This window comes from Bufo bufo, chromosome 4, assembly GCF_905171765.1.
Source record: "Bufo bufo chromosome 4, aBufBuf1.1, whole genome shotgun sequence".
NCBI lineage: Eukaryota > Metazoa > Chordata > Amphibia > Anura > Bufonidae > Bufo > Bufo bufo.
In genome coordinates, this window is record NC_053392.1 from 498,124,404 (window position 1) to 498,144,454 (window position 20,051).

Genomic DNA, 20,051 nt, shown 5'->3' on the forward strand with positions numbered 1-20,051 from the left:
AAAATGGACATATTAGCACTTATACATGAATGAACCACAATAGACAGACATAAAATGGACAGACATATGATGAAATATTTTTCATCCTAAAGCAGCTGTAGGATCACATACAAATATCAGATGTAAATGATTACTGGTAAATATACATCAGTTCTTTCTTTTGATTGAGACCCGTTGGCACCTTCGTATTTAAAAGGAAAATCCAAAAGGCCTCTCTCAAAAGTATTTTCTTTTGATAGTCCCCTCCCCTAGCTGGCACCGTTACCTTCTCAATTGCAAATGCACGGAGGGATCCCGCGTAAATAACTGCTTGTTTGTGATACTGTCTGCATACTTATGCGGTGATACAATAAAGAGGAAGATTTTATGGGAAGAAAATACAGTGCCGACACTTTCTGCCGACATCCCCACTATCATCATGGGTGACTTCAACATCCCTATTGACACCTGCCACTCGGCCGCCTCTAAACTCCTATCACGCTCTTCCTCCTTCGGCCTATTACAGTGGTCTTCAGCTCCCACCCACAGAGATGGTCACACACTCTGGATCTTATCTTTACCCGCCTCTGCTCCCTATCTAACCTTTCTAATTCCCCTCTCCCCCTATCTGACCACAACCTACTCACCTTCTCTTCATTGGTCTCTTCTGCTGCTCCCCCGGTCCACACACTAGCACACCCCGACAGGAACCTTAAGCATCTCGACTTTCGCTTGCTTTCTGACTCTCTTCTCCCACTCTCTACCATCTGTTCCCTCCAAGACCCAGATGCTGCCACCACCCTATATAACAACACAATAAGTACAGCTCTGGACACTGTTGCCCCCCCTCACACACAACAAAACCCGAAAAATCAACAGACAACCATGGCACACCAACCTGACCAAAAAACTCAGACAAGCTTCCAGGGCTGCTGAGCGGCGATGGAAGAAATCCCATTCTAAAGATCATTTCACCGCATACAAGCAATCCCTGCTCATATTCAAATCCTCACTCGCTGATGCAAAACAGCCCTACTTCTCATCTCTCATATCTTCCCTGGCTCACAGCCCTAGACAACTTTTTAACACTTAACTCCCTTCTCGGTCCCCCAGCGCCCCCACCCTCTCCTCTCATCTCAGGTGAGGACTTTGCCAAATACTTCAAACAAAAGATAGTCAACATCATAGAAAGCGTTGGTACAAAATCCCCACAGACCCTCTACACAACTGCTCGGTCCTCTTCTCCCAAAACCAGCTTCTCCACCATTAAAGAAGAAAAACTCTCCAGATCTCATCTGACCACCTGTGCACTTGACCCAATTCCATCCCACCTCACCACAGTGTTTATCCCAGCCCTAACTCATCTCTTTAACCTATCACTAACCTCTCGTGTCTTCCCCTCTGCTTTTAAACATACTACCATTACGCCAGTCCTCAAAAAGCCTTCACTTGACCCATCTTCTTTGTCAAGTTATCGCCCCATATCACTTCTTCCGTATGCCTCAAAGCTACTTGAATAACATGTCCATTCAGAACTGTCCTCTCACCTCTCCTCCTGCTCTCTCTTTGACCGCCTACCATCTGGCTTCCAACCCCACCACTCGACTGAGACTGCCCTTACCAAAGTCACCAATGACCTACTAACAGCCAAAACCAAGAAACAATACTCTGTCCTCCTTCTCCTTGACCTGTCCTCTGCCTTTGACACTGTTGACCACTCCCTTCTGTTGCAAACTCTCTCATCTCTTAGCATCACTGACCTGGCCCTCTCCTGGATCACATCATACCTCACAGACCAGACGTTTAGCGTCTCCCACTCTCGCACCAACTCCTCGTCTCATTCCCTCTCTGTTGGTGTCCCGCAAGGCTCTGTCCTAGGACCCCTGCTCTTCTCGATCTACACTTTTGGCCTGAAACAGCTCATAGTTCCAGACATCACCACCTTACTATCAAGAATCCCACAATGTCTATCTTCTATATCATCCTTCTTCGCCTTTCGCTTTCTTAAACTTAACATGGATAAAACAGAATTTATCATCTTTCCCCCATCTTGCTCAACCCCCCCAACAGACCTATCTATCACGATCAATGGCTGCACACACTCCCCGGTCAACCAACCAAGTCCGCTGCCTTGGAGTGACCTTGGATTCTGCCCTCTCCTTCAGACCGCACATCCAAGCCCTTTCCACCACCTGCCGCCTCCAACTCAAAAACATCTCCTGCATCCGTGCTTTCCTTAACTTTGAATCTGCGAAAATGCTTGTACATGCCCTCATCATCTCCCGTCTAAACTACTGCAACACTCTTCTGTGGCCTTCCATCTAGCACTATCGCACCCCTCCAAACTATCCTCAACTTCTGCTGCCCGACTAATCCACCTCTCACCCTATTACTCCTCTGCCTCTCCCCTCTGCCAATCCCTTCACTGGCTCCGCATTGCCCAGCGAATTCACTTCAAAGTACTAACAAAAACATACAAGGCCTGTACCCTCCCTACATCTCTGAGCTACTTTCCTGATACATCCCCACATGCACTCTCCGATCCTCACAAGACCTCCTTCTCTCCTCTTATCACCTCTTCCCACAATCGCCTCCAAGATTTCTCCCGTGCATCCCCCATACTCTGGAACTCGCTACTCCAACATATCAAATTCTCACCTACAGTGGAATCCTTCAAAAGAAACCTGAAAACCCACCTCTTCAGACAAGCCTACAACCAGTGGCCCTGCTGCCTCTATACCGCCATGAGCAACTTCACCCGCACCTACTGTGTCCTTCTCCCATACCATGTAGATACTAAGCCCTCACGGGCAGGGCCTTCTCTCCTTCTGTACCAGTTTGTAACTCGTCTTGTTTATGATTAGTGCAATTGTCTGTATTATGTATGTATACCTCTTCTTATATGTACAGCGCTATAGAATGAATGGCGCTAATAAATAATAATTACATGCAGCTATCTTCTCCGCAGCATGGGGAGGAGTGATCGTTATGCCATCGATTGTTCCCCATGTCGTATAGTGGTTTGCCAGCAGCAGATCGTGATTAGACAGCACAATCTGCTGCCTGCAAACAATATTTTTTTACCATCTCAAAAGATTAGCATTGCATGATGAACAAGCATTTGCTCATTCATAGGGCAATTGGCAGCAGTATTACACTGCCAGATTATTACTAACGAGCGTTCATACCAAACCTCGGTTAGAGATCATCAAGCAGAAAATCTGGCCATGTAATATACCCTTTAACCCCTTAGTGACCACCCATACGTGTTTTTACGGCAGTCACTAAGGGGCCTTCCGGTCCATTCACACTACGTAGTGCATTGCGGATCCGCAATACACCCGGCCGGCAACCCCATAGAAATGCCTATTCTTTTCTGCAATTGTGGACAAGAATAGGACATGCTCGATTGTTTTCCGGAGCTGCGGATCGGAAGATCGGGGTAGCTCCAGAAATGCGGAGAGCTTTATTACGACAGCCTAGTCTAAAGTGCTGACAGAGGGAGCGGATTTCCTCTGTCTCTCATCGGCACCCCGCAAATACGATCGCGGGGTGCTGATGTGTGTGAAGGCTGGCTGGGGTAACGTTTAGACCCCAGACCAGCCTTGAGTAATTTCCAGCAGGCTGGTCAATGTCAGAATAGCACTGACATTAAAATGCAATGCACTATAGGGATAATGAATTGATTGCATTTTAAAATCATTTAGAATGTTGTCTGTTATAGTCCCCTTGTGGGTGGGACTATTAACACCTCAGCTCCCCTAGCTTAAACACCCTAATGACCAGGCCACTTTTTACACTTCTGCACTACACTACTTTCACCGTTTATTGCTCGGTCATACAACTTACCACCCAAATGAATTTTACCTCCTTTTCTTCTCACTAAAGAGCTTTCATTTGGTGGTATTTCATTGCTGCTGACATTTTTACTTTTTTGTTATTAATCGAAATTTACCGATTTTTTTGCAAAAAATGACATTTTTCAGTTGTAAATTTTTTTTAAAGAATGACATCCATATATCAATTTTTCTCTAAATTTATTGTTCTTACATGTCTTCGATTAAAAATAAAAAAAAATGGTTTGGGTAAAAGCTATAGCGTTTACAAACTATGGTACAAAAATTTGAATTTCCGCTTTTTAGAAGCAGCTCTGACTTTCTGAGCACCTGTCATGTTTCCTGAGGTTCTACAATGCCCAGACAGAAGAAACCCCCACAAATGACCCCATTTCGGAAAGTAGACACCCTAAGGTATTCGCTGATGGGCATAGTGAGTTCATAGAAGTTTTTATTTTTTGTCACAAGTTAGCGGAAAATGATGATTTTTTTTTTCCTTACAAAGTCCTCATTTTCCGCTAACTTGTGACAAAAAATAAAAAATTCTAGGAAACTCGCCATGCCCCTCACGGAATACCTTGGGGTGTCTTCTTTCCAAAATGGGGTCACTTGTGGGGTAGTTATACTGCCCTGGAAATTTAGGGGCCCTAATGTGTGGGAAGTAGTTTGAAATCAAAATGTGTAGAAAATGACCTGTGAAATCCTAAAGGTGCTCTTTGGAATGTGGGCCCCTTTGCCCACCTAGGCTGCAAAAAAAGTGTCACACATCTGGTATCGCCGTACTCAGGAGAAGTTGGGCAATGTGTTTTGGGGTGTCATTTTACATATACCCATGCTGGGTGAGAGAAATATCTCGGCAAAAGACAACTTTTCCCATTTTTTTTATACAAAGTTGGCATTTGACCAAGATATTTATCTCACCCAGCATGGGTATATGTAAAATGACACCCAAAAACACATTGCCCAACTTCTCCTGAGTATGGAGATACTACATGTGTGACACTTTTTTGCAGTCTAGATGCGCTCAAGGGGCCCAAATTCCTTTTAGGAGGGCATTTTTAGACATTTAGATCCCGACTTCTTGTCACGCTTAGGGCCCCTAAAATGCCAAGGCAGTATAAATACCCCACATGTGACCCCATTTTGGAAAGAAGACACCCCAAGGTATTCAATGAGGGGCATGGAGAGTTCATAGAATTTTTTTTTTTGGCACAAGTTAGCGGAAATTGATTTTTCTTTGTTTTTTCTCACAAAGTCTCCCTTTCCGCTAACTTGGGACAAAAATTTCAATCTTTCATGGACTCAATATGCCCCTCATGGAATACCTTGGGGTGTCTTCTTTCCGAAATGGGGTCACATGTGGGGTATTTATACTGCCCACACATTTTATAAATATCTCCAACTGTGACATACTATGAACGGACACTTTAGAGGTACTCCAATAGCAATCTCTGATTACCCACTAATTGGTTTATGCGCTCCCAAGGCCCAGGGGATTTATCTCCGCTCTTTACACTCACTTACTGAGCACCAAGATGCACAAGGCACCCCATCTTAGTACTCTCCAAATGGGAAACTCTAATACCTGGTATTACTAATGAGGGAAATTAGTGACGTATTGGAATCTCCTGTACTGGTTTCCCCGTCCATTAAAAATAAACTTATACAGCTATGTATTATCCACCAAAGCTATCTCTCTCCCGTCCGGTTACAAAAGATGGCAGACTGTCACACTCTAGGTGTCATAGGTGCGACTCCGAAGGGGCAGCTTTCTGGCATCTTATATGGGAGTGTCCATTCATACAAACCTTCTGGTCTGACATTACAAGCTTTCTCTATGTCTTATACACCTCCAGGTACCACTAACTCCACAAATATGCCTGTTTGGTATAGTTGATGAAGAGGTATATCCCCACCATGTTAGTTTTCTTAGAGAGACACAGTTTCTCGCACGGAAAGCAATTGCGATCGTGGATGGGTGAGAGACGCCCTTCTCTCAATCAATGTAAAAGTACTAGTGAATAATGTTGTATCCTACGAGAATATTGTATTCAAAAACCGAGGTTGCCCCCAGAAATTTGGTAAAGTATGGGGAATCTGGTGCTCGTCTATGCAAACTATGTACTCAGCTCCTAGATTTTCTGATAATCTCAAAGCAGTGCTAGGATAATATGGATATGTGCCCACCACTCACATGTGTTATGTCAAATATGATTGATTTGTACATGTTTTACAAATGTGAATTGTCATCTCACCTTTATTGATAATGGTATGTACACTCACCTAAAGAATTATTAGGAACACCATACTAATACGGTGTTGGACCCCCTTTTGCCTTCAGAACTGCCTTAATACTACGTGGCATTGATTCAACAAGGTGCTGATAGCATTCTTTAGAAATGTTGGCCCATATTGATAGGATAGCATCTTGCAGTTGATGGAGATTTGAGGGATGCACATCCAAGGGCACGAAGCTCCCGTTCCACCACATCCCAAAGATGCTCTATTGGGTTGAGATCTGGTGACTATGGGGGCCATTTTAGTACAGTGAACTCATTGTCATGTTCAAGAAACCAATTTTCAAATGATTCGAGCTTTGTGACATGGTGCATTATCCTGCTGGAAGTAGCCATCAGAGGATGGATACATGTTCTCATTCTGTTTACGCCAAATTCGGACTCTACCATTTGAATGTCTCAACAGAAATCGAGACTCATCAGACCAGGCAACATTTTTCCAGTCTTCAACAGTCCAATTTTGGTGAGCTCGTGCAAATTGTAGCCTCTTTTTCCTATTTGTAGTGGAGATGAGTGGTACCCGGTGGGGGTCTTCGGCTGTTGTAGCAAATGCTTTGCTGCATACCTCGGTTGTAACGAGTGGTTATTTCAGTCAACGTTGCTCTTCTATCAGCTTGAATCAGTTGGCCCATTCTCCTCTGACCTCTAGCATCCAGAAGGCATTTTTGCCCACAGGACTGCCGCATACTGCATGTTTTTCCCTTTTCACACCATTCTTTGTAAACCCTAGAAATGGTTGTGCGTGAAAATCCCAGTAACAGAGCAATTGTGAAATACTCAGACCGGCCCGGCTGGCACCAACAACCATGCCACGCTCAAAATTGCTTAAATCACCTTTCTTTCCCATTCTGACATTCAGTTTGGAGTTCAGGAGATTGTCTTGACCAGGACCACACCCCTAAATGCATTGAAGCAACTGCCATGTGATTGGTTGACTAGATAATTGCATTAATGAGAAATAGAACAGGTGTTCCTAATAATTCTTTAGGTGAGTGTATATGGTACTGTTTATGTTCATGAATGTCTTAATCGACCTCCATGTATATAGATGTTCTCTGAACTTTTCTGATAATTCGTTCAATAAAACGAGCTTAAAAAAGGGGGGGTTTATTGCAGAACAGTAGTAAAACCGGGAAAATAAATAAATAAATAGGTATTTGTTATCACTGTAGTCATAGTGACCCAGAAAATAAAGATATTATGTTATTTGTACCGAAAAATGAACGCCATTAAATAGTATAATGTAAAAACCCAGTGGCAGAGTTAATAAAATTTAATCAGAAAGTTATGTGCACTCCAAAATGGCACCATTAAAAACTACAACTTGTCCCGCCAAAAACAATCCCTCATAAAGCTAGATGGATAAAAAAAAATTAAAAAAAATATAGTTTGGCACGCTGCGATAAAAAAAAGGGAAGAAAAACGCTTGGTCAGTAAGGCCCAAAAAGGGCTGGTCACAAGGGGTTAAACACAGAGCTTCTGCTTTATTGAAATCCGTTTCTTCATAATTGCAGTAATGTTAAAGGGTAAAATTCCTATAAGGCTGGTTTCAGCGTGTCACGCTCTGGACTTGCAACGCAGCACCCGCCCTGAACTTCCAGCACTGCCAGGTCGCATAAAGCTGTCAGTGTTATCCAATACATTCCAGAACTTTAAGGATTACATAGCATCATAAATCAATCAATATAATGCTATGAGACCCCAGCAGTGCTGGAAGTTCAGGACAGGAACTGAGAGTCCAGAGCGTGACACTCACTCGTGTGAAACCAGCCTAATTTATGTTTTTATCTTACTGTGCCAGAAAAGCACATTGATTGTAACATCATATATGTTCAAAAAACATTCTTCAAATTCAGTGCAATTTATTTTATTGTTCTACATCGTTAGCCGGTTAAAGGGGTTGTCACAATAAAAAAATCTGTTCCCCAGTGTGTGATCTCCCCGTTTGCTTGAGTGAATAGCTGCTAACAAGCCCTGTTGATCTCAATGGGTCCGTGGACCACATTTTGCAGACCAGAATACGTGTTCTATAATTTGCGGAACTGACAGCACAAAGATGTCAAAGGGGTAGAAAAAATATAAAGTGTCTGCTTTCTTTAAAAAACAGCACCAAATCTGTCCACTAGTTGTGCCTAGTGTTGCAGTTTGGCCCCACTGAAATAGAGAACTGAAATGCAGTAGAAGAGACAACCCATCCTTGTGGATTGGACTAGTTTTGTTCCATTCCAGATTGCAGTGTCAGATATATCTACATATAAAATATCTACACTAGAATAAACATTTACGTGTATAACTTGTGGGCCAGGCAAATGCTGCTATGTTACGCTTGAACATATTGGTTCACTGCATAGCTGAGTAGGGGACTAACTAACCATTCATTATGGAGTCTGAAGGACTCCCTAGTGAACATTTACTGTGGTATCCAGTTTTTAATGACATTTCTCTTTAATAGCCAAAAGTATCTCACATTCCAGAATAAATACACTATAAACCACATGATATTACACAAAACACTGGCTTTAAAAATACTATAATCAGGTCTGTAATTATAAAGCAACAAAAACAACAAATATTTATTTTATTAATAGTAAAATAAAGTGGGAAAAAGATGCTAGAAGAAAACAGACTGGGATGTCTTTTGCATTTAAAGAGTACAGCTTCTGTGACTCCGAGGCTTACTGAATGAGACTCAATATGAGTCAAAGATGTAAAATCAAAAATTTTCATTGTAATTTGTTCTTGAGCCTTAGAGCCTTCACTATTGCATGTAGATGGAGAGTCCGATCCAAAAATTTGCAGGTTCTCACTTTCCTCAGACTTGAAAAAAAAATGTTTTTTCAGATAATAGTGAAGCTTTTGGCTAAGTAATAATACAAGAACACCTCCAATACGTAGTACTCTACAAACATAAGAGACAACAGACACCAATATTAAAATATACAAACGGAAAATGCAAATGTGATCGCACTCTACATCCAGCACTCTGCCCTGCCTCCATGCTATTTTTTCAATATTAAAATATATTTATTAATAATAAAAGCAGGAATGTATTTTTAGAAATGTTCAAATGTATTAATTAACTTATTTATTTTTCTGTATAAGGCTCAAATAGTATTACACTAATAGTCATAATTACTATAGTAAGGTGCTAGAAACAGTGTTTTTTTAACCAGCATAAGACAAAGTTATGCTGTGTTCTGCATTTGATTGAGAAATAAAGCAGAACATCCACACGTGGACAAAATTGTTGGTACCCTTACGTTAAAGAAAGAAAAACCCACAATGGTCACTGAAATAATTTGAAACTGATAAAAAGTAATAAACACAAAAAAAATTACTGAAAATCAACTAATGAAAATCAGACATTGCTTTTAAATTGTGGTTCAACAGAATAGTTTATAAGACAAACTAATGAAACTGGAATGGACAAAATGATGGTACCCTTAACTTAATATTTTGTTGCACAATCAGTGAAATGAAGTGATTTCTGTAACTCTCAATGAGACTTCTGCCCCTGTCCACAGGTATTTTGGCCTACTCCTCGTAAGCAAACTGCTCCAGGTTCGTAGGGTGCCTTCTCCAGACTGCATGTTTCAGCTCATTCCACAGATGTTCAATAATATTTACATCAGGGCTCATAGAAGGCCACTTAAGAATAGTCCATTGCTTTGCTCTTAGCCATTCTTGGATGTTCGTAGCTGTGTGTTTTGGGTCATTATCCTGTTTGAAGACCCATGAATGAGACCAAGCTTTCTCACACTGGGCAGCACATTTTGCTCCAGAATACTTTGATAGTCTTGAGATTTCATTGTACCCTGCACAGATTCAAGACACCCTGCGCCAGATGCAGCAATTCAGTCCCAAAACATACCTGAGCCTCCTCCATGTTTCACAGTAGGTACAGTGTCCTATGAAGATAGACCTGATATGACTTACCAAAAGGATCCAGTTTTGTCTCATCTATCCAAACGATAGCTTTGTGGCTTGTCAATATGCATTTTGGCAAATTCCAGTCTAGTGTTTCATGCTTTGGTTTCCTCCTCGGGTGTTTTTCAGTAAGTCCACTTTGGCTAAGACAGCGACGAATGGTGAGATCTAACACTTATGTAACTTGTCCTTGGGTAATCAAGAAAAAGCAGTAGTCGAGGCTCACCTGGTCACAGTTTGAAAAGGAAGCATGGAAATTCGCCTGGAACTCAGCGATGATGAAAATCTAAGTGAAAAAGGAGATCCAGCTTCCAATGAACCATATAAATGCTTTAATGAAAAAACGTGCTAAAATCCAGACATGTACATCAGGTCTACGCGTTTCAGATCAACAAATTCAGATCCTTACTCATGACAGCATGATGGTGCGAGACACTGGCCTTAAGTAAGAGGCAGGTCAAACATATCAGGTGAACACAATCAACACATAGCTCCACCTCTAACACATAAAAACATATGCTAAAAATAAAAGAAAAAGGAAATGAAGAAAAAGAGGAAGATCTTCAAGGGAAACAACAAAGTGTACCAGGGTCAATAATGTAATATAAGATCGTGCCTACGATTGAGAGCCATTGGTACACAGGTACCCATGGTAAAGATCCAGTAGGATTCTCTATTTAAAAGAACTCTCCTATGATCACCTCCACGTTTGGGATATTTAACCCGTTCCACTCCCTGCACCACAAGACTACTGGTATCACCTGCATGACAAGCCGCATAGTGTGAACTGACCGCCCTCCATGGCCAACATCTACATGGCGTGGTGGGAATCCTGCTATCTTTTTTCAGATCACAACATTTGGGCCCCCTCATTACGGTGGTATGGCTGTTAGATTGATGATTTGTTGTTCATCTGGTCAGGTGACCATACTGCCATATCACTGTTTGAGGAGTTCCTAAATAACACTTAGAATTGAGAGTAAATGTCAGATTCAAACTGTACATCTATTGCGTTTTTGGACTTGACTTTAGAGGGCAATATTGCCGAATCAAACATAGTCACCCGCACTTACCGCAAGGAGACGGCGGGTAACAGTACACTGTTCGCGTCCTAATGTCATCCTGCACAGGTTGTATGTAATATCCCTAGAGGCGAATTCATACGCCACAAACGGAATTGTTCCAGTGAGACCGCCCTCAGGGAGGAGCTCAACCTAGCTGCTGAGCGCCTCGTTGCCTGTGGTTACAGCAACAGCAGTTTGACACAGGCCGCGACACAAGTCAAATCCAAACCACGGATAGATCTAGTTTTTCCACAAAATAGGGCCAGTAGCTGTTTTAACTTTAACAGTGAGGTCCCTAAAAATAGAGCCCCAGTTTTCTCTACGAGCTCCAGTGCAGAATTTAATAAGATCAGTCATATAACCAGAAAAAACTTGTCCCTGCTGCGTATGGACGAACAGTGGTCTGATGTTTTTGGCTCAAATATTAAATGTATTGCTGGTCGAGCTCCAACTTTGGGCCAACGTATCAGCCCCAGTTTGTTCATGGATGATCTGCAGACACAGCAGAGTTGGCTACGCTTTAAAGGCAACTATAAGTGCGGACATCGTATCTGCACTTGTTGCAAGCACCTTTCCATTGGCCAAACTGTTGTCTCTGCATCTAATCAAAAAACTTTTACTTTAAAACAATATATCAATTGTAACACCTGCTTTGTGGTATACTGCATCACCTGCATGACATGCCGCCTACAGTATATAGGATGTACTTCTAACAGCCTTAAAACCAGGATTCGTCTACATATTTCTGACATTCCACATGCGCTGACCCGGAATGTTTCTGCGGTCAGTTCACACTATGCGGCTTGTCGTGCAGGTGATACCAGTAGTCTTGTGGTGCAGGGAGCGGAACGGGTTAAATATCCCAAACGTGGAGGTGATCATCGGAGAGTTCTTTTAAATAGAGAATCCTATGGATCTTAATCGTAGGCACGATCTTATATTACATTATTGACTCTGGTACACTTTGTTGTTTCCCTTGAAGATCTTCCTCTTTTTCTTTATTTCCTTTTTGTTTTCTTTTTAGCATATGTTTTTATGTGTTAGAGGTGGAGCTATGTGTTGATTATGTTCACCTGATATGTTTGACCTGCCCCTTACTTAAGGCCAGTGTCTCACACCATCATGCTGTCATGAGTAAGGAACTGAATTTGTTGATCTGAAACGCGTAGACTTTATGTACATGTCTGGATTTTAGCACGTTTTTTCATTAAAGCATTTATATGGTTCATTGGAAGCTGGATCTTCTTTTTCACTAACTTGTCCTTGGAGTTCACCTCTGATCTTATTGGAAGTTTTTCTGGGCTCTTTGGTTACAATTCGTATTATCCGTCTCTTAATTTTCCTCCTCGGTCACGTCCACGGAAGTTGGCTACAGTCCCATAGACCTTAAACTTCTATGCAACTGTACTAACAGGAACATCAAGCTGTTTGGAAATGACCTTATAGCCTTTACCTTTAACATATTTGTCTATTATTTTCTTTCTAATCTCTAATCTTTCCTTAGCTTTCTTTGGTCCACGTTCAGTGTTGAACACACCATGATACCAAACAGCACAGTGACTACTTTTCACGCTTTAAAATAGGCAGACTGACTAATTACAAGTTTGAAGACACCTGTGATGCTTTCAGGACACTTTAGATGAACATGTTTCTATGGTCAAATTATTTTCAATCTTTTCTAGATGTACCGTCATTTTAGTCCTATCAAGTTTCATTAGTTTTTTTTAAATCATTCTGTTGAACTATAATTCAAATGCAATGTCTGATTTTCATTAAATTTTTATTTATTGTTACTTTTGTCTGTTTCAAGTTATTTCAGTGACCACTGCATGTATTTCCTTTCTTTAACGGAAGGCTACCAAAGATTTTGTCCACGTGTGTATATCCTACTGATGTTCTTGGTCATGGCAAACTGGCTGCTGTCATTTAATGATTTTTTAGGCAGCATACATTGTCACTTCACCTAATACTCATGTGCAGTAGTTTACAGTAATGGTGACAAACAACTGATTTTAGGGGTTCTTTCGAATCAAGAATAATCGATCAGAAGGCAAATTTAGTGGTAAGGGTATGATGGTGTGGGGATGCCATGCAGGGTCAGATCACCTGTCCATAACCTAAACATTTAGGAGGATATTTGTCAATTTATTCAAGCCACTTTTGTGGTGTAAATAGGTTTCAAATTTTGTTGTACATCATTTGTGCGGTAAAATATGCAACTTTTCACCTCTCTTGACACCTTTCCAAAATGGGGCATGGCGTGGCAAGGAAACCAGCGGGCCAAGAGGACCTGCTCATTTATCATTTTCCATGCTGGTTGTTTTTGTGGAAAATGACTTAAATCTACGACAGCAAGAGAGCTGGTGTAGATTTAAACCTGTTGAATGGCCTGCCGGACAAAGCGCCAAACTAAGTAGAGGACTGGGCCTCTACATAACTTTGGCACTTCCGGAAGGGCCGAGGGACTTGAGTCCGGCATGGAAAATAATCTTAATAAATGTTCCCCTCAATATTTATTGAGGAAAGAAGGATGAAAAAACAATTCAACAATTGAATACTAGAAGACAAATACAAGTTTTAGATGAACCCAGTCAAAATACTGTCTTATTCATTAAGTTTTAGGAGGCTTGCAACATTTTAGACGCAATAACTACTTTTTCATGTTACTGGTATTCTATGGACTGGTTACCCTGACTTGACTCAACTAATACAAAAGTTTCTAAAGATTGAGACTGGCTTGTGTATGACCAGTTTAATTAGAATCTATAGTCCACAGCATTAAAAGGGGCTGTGACATTAAAGTTATTCCCTATCCACAGGATAGGAGAAACTAATTGTTGGGGGTCCGACTGTTAGAACCCTCAACAATCCTAAGAACTGGGGTACAATGTTTCCATCCTGATTGGGCGTCAGGTCGTGCTTGCACCCTGCCGCTCCATTTGTTTTCTATGAAAAAGCTGGAGATAGTGAGTACAGTGCTCCGCTATTTCTGGCAGTCACACTGAGAATGAATCGAGCAGCAAGGTGCATGCTAATCCTGACGTTCCACCAAGATGGAAACGAGCCTCATTTTCAGTATCAGTGTGGGTCCAATCGGTGGTAACCCAACTAATTAGTTCGTTATCCTCTATCCCGTGGATAGAGGATAACTTTCATACTTTGCATAACCCCTTTAAGCCACGTTTTTAAGACAGAATATACAATATTTTATTAAAATAGAATTATATATAACATAACTATGAAAAGTTTGCAAATCACATTCAACAGGGCCATGGTTAGGGCATGAACAAATATATTACATTTACAGCTATAACTGTGCTGGCTTTTCCTTTTTACATATTAGCTTGAATGCATAAAGAAAAAAATTAATTCTAATCAGATATTCAAACAGTTCTTGTTTTTTGACAAAATAAAATAATACCTATAGAAGGAACAGAGGCAACAAATACAGTGAAACACTTCAGAACTTTTTTTTAAACTGGAAAGACACCAGTGCCCCCCTAACAGTGGAGAAAACGGAGCAGCTCTTCTGTTATTTATGGTTGAGCAAAGCACTCATTACAGAAATGCTCAAGCCTGAACATGCTCTAAAGGGAACCTGTCACCATGAAATTGCAATGTAAGCTACAGGCAGCATCAAAGGTGGACTGGGAACTTAAAGCAGCCCTGGAAAAAATACTAAAAGTGGCCCTGTTTGGAGTTGGGTCCAAATTGATGGAAGGCAGGGTCTATAATACCATATTATGGCACATCCTACCATCCCAACAGAGCCAAATACCACAGTCCATCACAAAATACATCCCTAAAAATTTGCACTGGCCGGCCGTGAGGAGGGCCCACGTGGCTTCCTGGGGAATTTCCCTGTAAAGTCCATCAGCAATCCGCCCCTGGGCAGCATGTTAGACAGCACGAGGAGCTAAGCAGATTCATATATAGCTTTGTGGGAAAATATCCAGTAAAACTTGTAATTTATTCATTTATATTCCTGCTTATTCTGGGCTTTGAAATCAAGGAGGCGGTCCTATCAGTGATTGACAGCTATCTCTGTATACACAGTCATAGAAGGAAAGCTGTCAATCACTGACAGCCTCCTTAACTTCAAAGCTCAGAATAAGCAGGAATTTAAATGAATGAAATACAAGTTTCTCTAATTATTTTTCCACAAAACTATATATCAATCTGCTCAGCTCCTCCTGCTCTATAACATGCTGCCTGCCGCTCAGAGACCATGTTCAACTTGACAGGTTGGCTTTAAAGGTAAATGCTGCTATCCACTCTGTTTAAATCAGTGACAGAGCCCCCGTTCAAAGTCTCGATCATGAAGTCAGTCACATTGGACAGCAAGAATAATGTAACATACAGCACTATTCTTGCTGTTAAAATGGCAGACTTCCTAACAGACCCCAAGGTAAGACAATGAGTTTCATCAGGCCTATGGTATCTGTGGTGCAACAGAACCAGCAGAGCACCGTGGCTTTCGTTATTAACAAAGGCTGTGACAATGATTTGAACTGACTCCTACACTTTAAAGGGGTTCACCAGCTTCACCTCACTTTTTAATTATGCCTAGAAATGTGCTCTACTTAAAACAGAAAATCAGCTCACCGGCTCCACGCTACTCATTTCCAGACCAGAGGCACTGTCGAACGATACTTCCGGTCCCTGCCAGTACCTGCGGTGTGGGTCCATGTGCTCTGCTGCACAATCGCTATCCCAGGGGTGATGTGTTCCAGAAGTCATGGGGTGCTTGAAAATATTCACCTCTGAAGCCAGTGACTGGCTGCAGTGGCACATGTGACCCTGTCTGGAGGTTTACAGCCCGGGGAGTGGAAGAATCAATGAACTAAACCTTGGCACTGGAATAGTGTATTTCTTATTTTAGGGTGGAGCACAGGGAATAATTAAAAGGTCCTATTTACTTCAATTCACGTGAATAGGAATGAGCTGTCCCATAAAAAGTGAATGGGACGGCTTGTAATTATACCTGCTCACCACTGCAATGTCAACGGCAAACAGGTAAACAAAGACGAGAAGGCTGCACTCACACGGAGCAGGGCCTTCTCTTCCAGCAGCTGATAGCCGGGGGTGCCGGGTATCAAACCCCTGCCCATCTGATATTGATGACCTATCCTGAGGACATAAATATAAAAATCCCAGAAAACCACTTTAAAAAGTGCTCTAAAGAATTTGATTAGTTTACTGGTCACATCACATCATACTTTTACTTTTTTCCTGTCTACTTTTACATGCACCTATATTTATTTTGAACTTTACCTTTCCATTTGGCGAATTATGTCAGGCAGAAGCTCTTTCATATCTTTGGAACATGTGAACTTTTTTCCAAATGGTATATCTGAAATGACAACATCCATGCTTTCCGAGAGGACTGGAAGGCCTATAAGACGAACAATACAAAATAAACACCATTAGTTGCTGTTCTACGATATATTAGTACATAAAAATGTATACAACAAAATTTATAGTCATCGTTTCTGTATAAACATTAAATACATGGTTTTAAATTGTGTTCTACTTAATCAAAATAAAAAAATGCATTTAAATTGAAAATATCTTACTTGTCCATAACAATAAAATCTAAGTTCATTCACTTTATGGCTGTCCTTAAACATTCTCCATCTTAAAAGGAGTTCTCTGGCAATGAAGAAAATGAAAATATTTAAATATTACTTTACTATAAATATATTCCCAAATATCTTTCATTAGTTATAATGGCTCGTTTTGTCTAGGGATAAATCATTAGGACAAATAAAAATGGCTGCCATTCTATAAGTACACCCAAACCATACACTAATTACACAACAGGACAAGAAACGTCAGCACACTGAGCTAAAGAGAAGCCTCATCTTCCTCTCCTATTTGTCAGGGATTATGTTCCTGTAAAGAGTTGAAAAAATGAGGAGGAGGAGACATCAGCTTTTCTCAGTGGGCGTCTCTTCTATCAGGCTGTGGCGCTTTTCAATCACAGCGGAGCACGTCTCAGCCAGGGAGAAGGTGAGCTGTTTTTTCTCAATTCCTGTGACGCGCTCCGCTGTGATTGGACAGCGCCACAGCCAGATATAAGAGACGTCCACTGAGAATAGCTGATGTCTCCTCCTCCCTGTTCCGATGCTATTAATTAGCATACAGGGCGCCTAAACAAGAACGAGGGGCACATCGGCGCATAGCATGAAAAAAATTTGCGTTATGACATCTAGGGAACATGGGCTACAGTGTGAGGTATCGCTTTTATAAAGTAAAAACTGGTGAAAGGTCCTCTAAGTATTTTCATTTTCTGTGTGTCAGTACGGATATGAACAGGCTGGAGGAGTGTGAACCAGGAGCAGAAGGGAATTGGTAAGAAATTACTTATTTTAGGATTTTATACTGTACTGGGCCTTTAAAAAATGTGATCAATTGACAACCCCTTTTACATCCTACACGTACAACAAATTTTATTGCTTATTTTTTCCTCAGAAGTGTCTTACCAAGCACAGATCCTTTTAGGAATGCTACAGAGTTCATCACATCTGCTTTCTTCACATTGTCAAGTGCGTGTTTCAGTTGTGACTCACTATTGTCAATGCCGAGAAAAGTAGCATGCTGTTAAAGCAAAATGAAATATATTCACATTATTTAGATTTTTTTTTTTATAATCTATAGGTGGATTGTATCACAGCTGATTTAAATGCAAAACAAACATTTTCCTATTTAAAGAGGACCTTTCATCAGTATAATTTTAATAAACTAATAACCCTACCTAATAGTGCGGCTTCCACTGATGTTCCCCCTTTTTTTTTTTTTTTTAAATCGACCACCGAATGTTGAAATAATAGCCCCGTTTGTTCTGGTGCAGCGCCTGTCACTCAAGCGCTTTTTTGTATGCGGCGTTGCTAAACTTTTTTCTTTGCTATTGGCCTTGGCTGAGAGCGCAGCCAATCAGAGCGCTCCTCTCTCGGCCAGGCAGATCAGATAGAAAGATCAGATAGACCGGCCGAGGGACGCGACGGGTGTGGAAGCAGCGGTACGAGCGGCAGGGTAAGTATCATAATCATCCCCTAGACATCGCTGCAACAGGATGTTATGAAGCTAAAGTTCTCGCGAGAACTTTAGCTCCTTCTGCCTGGCTGAGAGAGGAGCGCTCTGATTGGCTGCGCTCTCAGCCAAGGCCCATAGCAAAGAAAAAAGTTTAGCAACGCCCCATACAAAAAAGCGCTTGAGTGACAGGCGCTGCACCAGAACAAACGGGGCTATTATTTCAACATTCGGTGGTCGATTTAAAAAAAAAAAGAAAAGGGGGGAACATCAGTGGAAGCCGCACTATTAGGTAGGGTTATTAGTTTATTAAAATTATACTGATGAAAGGTCCTCTTTAAAGTATAACTGTTGTATTTTTTATTTTTTGAGTATTGGATTGTGGTGATTAATATCTCCTTGGTGGCCCTATTTCAACTTTTCACTGTGTAGTAAATTACATCTTAATTCCACATTGTTCCCTGTACTGCCTACCTTTACCTGTGCTTAAAAAAGGGCTGCTAGGCATGGTCCGTCTATCTGTTGAAGGACGAAGGACGCAGAAGCAGGCTGCATGCAAGGTCAGATTACTGACAGCCAGGGACTGTAAATAAATGATTAAAGCCAGGTCCTCCCCAGCAGCTGATAACAGTGCCTGGGCTGTGTGCACTTCTCCCTGTCCCTGCGCTTGGCAGATGCTCCCTCACTCAGCAGAGCTGGAGAAGGCAGAGTTGAACCAGCGCACAACAGGGAAGGGAGATCTGCCATCTGCTCAGTGTATAAATGAAAGCAACATGTGGTAAGAGGACCTCTTTGTGCTGCAGGAGATTAACCCTTTAGGGGGAGGGCTCTGGTTACTGACACTTTTGGGGGGCTATTGTTACTGGCTAGTAAGGGCAGGCGGGATTAGCCTCAGGGTGAGGGCAGCAGCGGCCATCTTAACTGAATAGTGAAATTGCAGTTTTATGCAGACTGGTTGCTAAGGGCTGAATCTTATTAAATATGGGGTAAGGCTACTTTCACACTTGCGTTAGGAGTGGATCCGTCTGGTGTCTGTACAGACGGATCCGCTCCTATAATACAAACGCTTGCATCCGTTCAGAACGGATCCTTCTGCATAACTAGTTTTTTCAGATCAGATTTTTCACTTCGTGAAAACTCAGATCCGACAGTATATTCTAACACAGAGGCGTTCCCATGGTGATGGGGACGCTTCAAGTTAGAATATACTAAAAGAACTGTGTTACATGACTGCCCCCTGCTGCCCCCTCCCCTGTATTTAACTCAATGGTGGCCAGTGCGGCTGCCCCCCCCCCTCCCCCCTGTTTTTAACTCATTGGTGGCCAGTGCGGCTGGCCCCCCCCTCCCCCCTTGTTTTTAACTCATTGGTGGCCAGTGCGGCCGCCCCCCCCTCCCCCCGTTTTTAACTCATTGGTGGCCAGTGCGGCCGGCCACCCCTCCCTCCCCTCCTGTTTTTAACTCATTGGTGACCAGTGCGGCCGGCCCCCCCTCCTTCCCCCCACTAATTAAAATGACCGACCCCCCATCATTGGTGGCAGCGGAGAGTTCCGATCGGAGTCCCAGTTTAATCGACTCTGATCGGTAACCATGGCAACCAGGACGCTACTGCATTCCTGGCTGCCATGGTTACTTAGCAATTTTAGAAGCATTATACTTACCTGTGATGTCTGTGAACGGCCTAAGCAATGCGCCGCACAGATCTTTCACTTACCAGTAGGAGGAGCGCCCGGCAGGTCACAGACATCGCAGGTAAGTATAATGCTTCTAAAATTGCAAAGTAACCATGGCAGCCAGGAATGCAGTAGCGTCCTGGTTGCCATGGTTACCGATCAGAGTCCCAGCGATTAAACTGGGACTCCGATCGGAACTCTCCGCTGCCACCAATGATGGGGGGGGTCGGTCATTTTAATTAGGGG

At 42.1% G+C, this 20,051-nt stretch overlaps 1 protein-coding gene across 1 annotated transcript in view; it reads right to left on the bottom strand.

Moving 5' to 3' along the window:
• Positions 1 to 8,567: 8,567 nt before the first annotated feature.
• THUMPD2 (THUMP domain containing 2) overlaps positions 8,568 to 20,051 on the bottom strand; it is a 97,249-nt gene continuing 85,765 nt past the window's right edge. The window contains exons 8-10 of the mRNA XM_040427370.1: positions 17,589 to 17,703; positions 16,378 to 16,498; positions 8,568 to 9,011 (exon numbers count right to left, since the gene is read on the bottom strand). Coding sequence (XP_040283304.1) covers positions 8,597 to 9,011; positions 16,378 to 16,498; positions 17,589 to 17,703 — 651 coding nt within the window. The 3' untranslated portion in view covers positions 8,568 to 8,596. The remainder of the gene's footprint in view (positions 9,012 to 16,377; positions 16,499 to 17,588; positions 17,704 to 20,051) is intronic.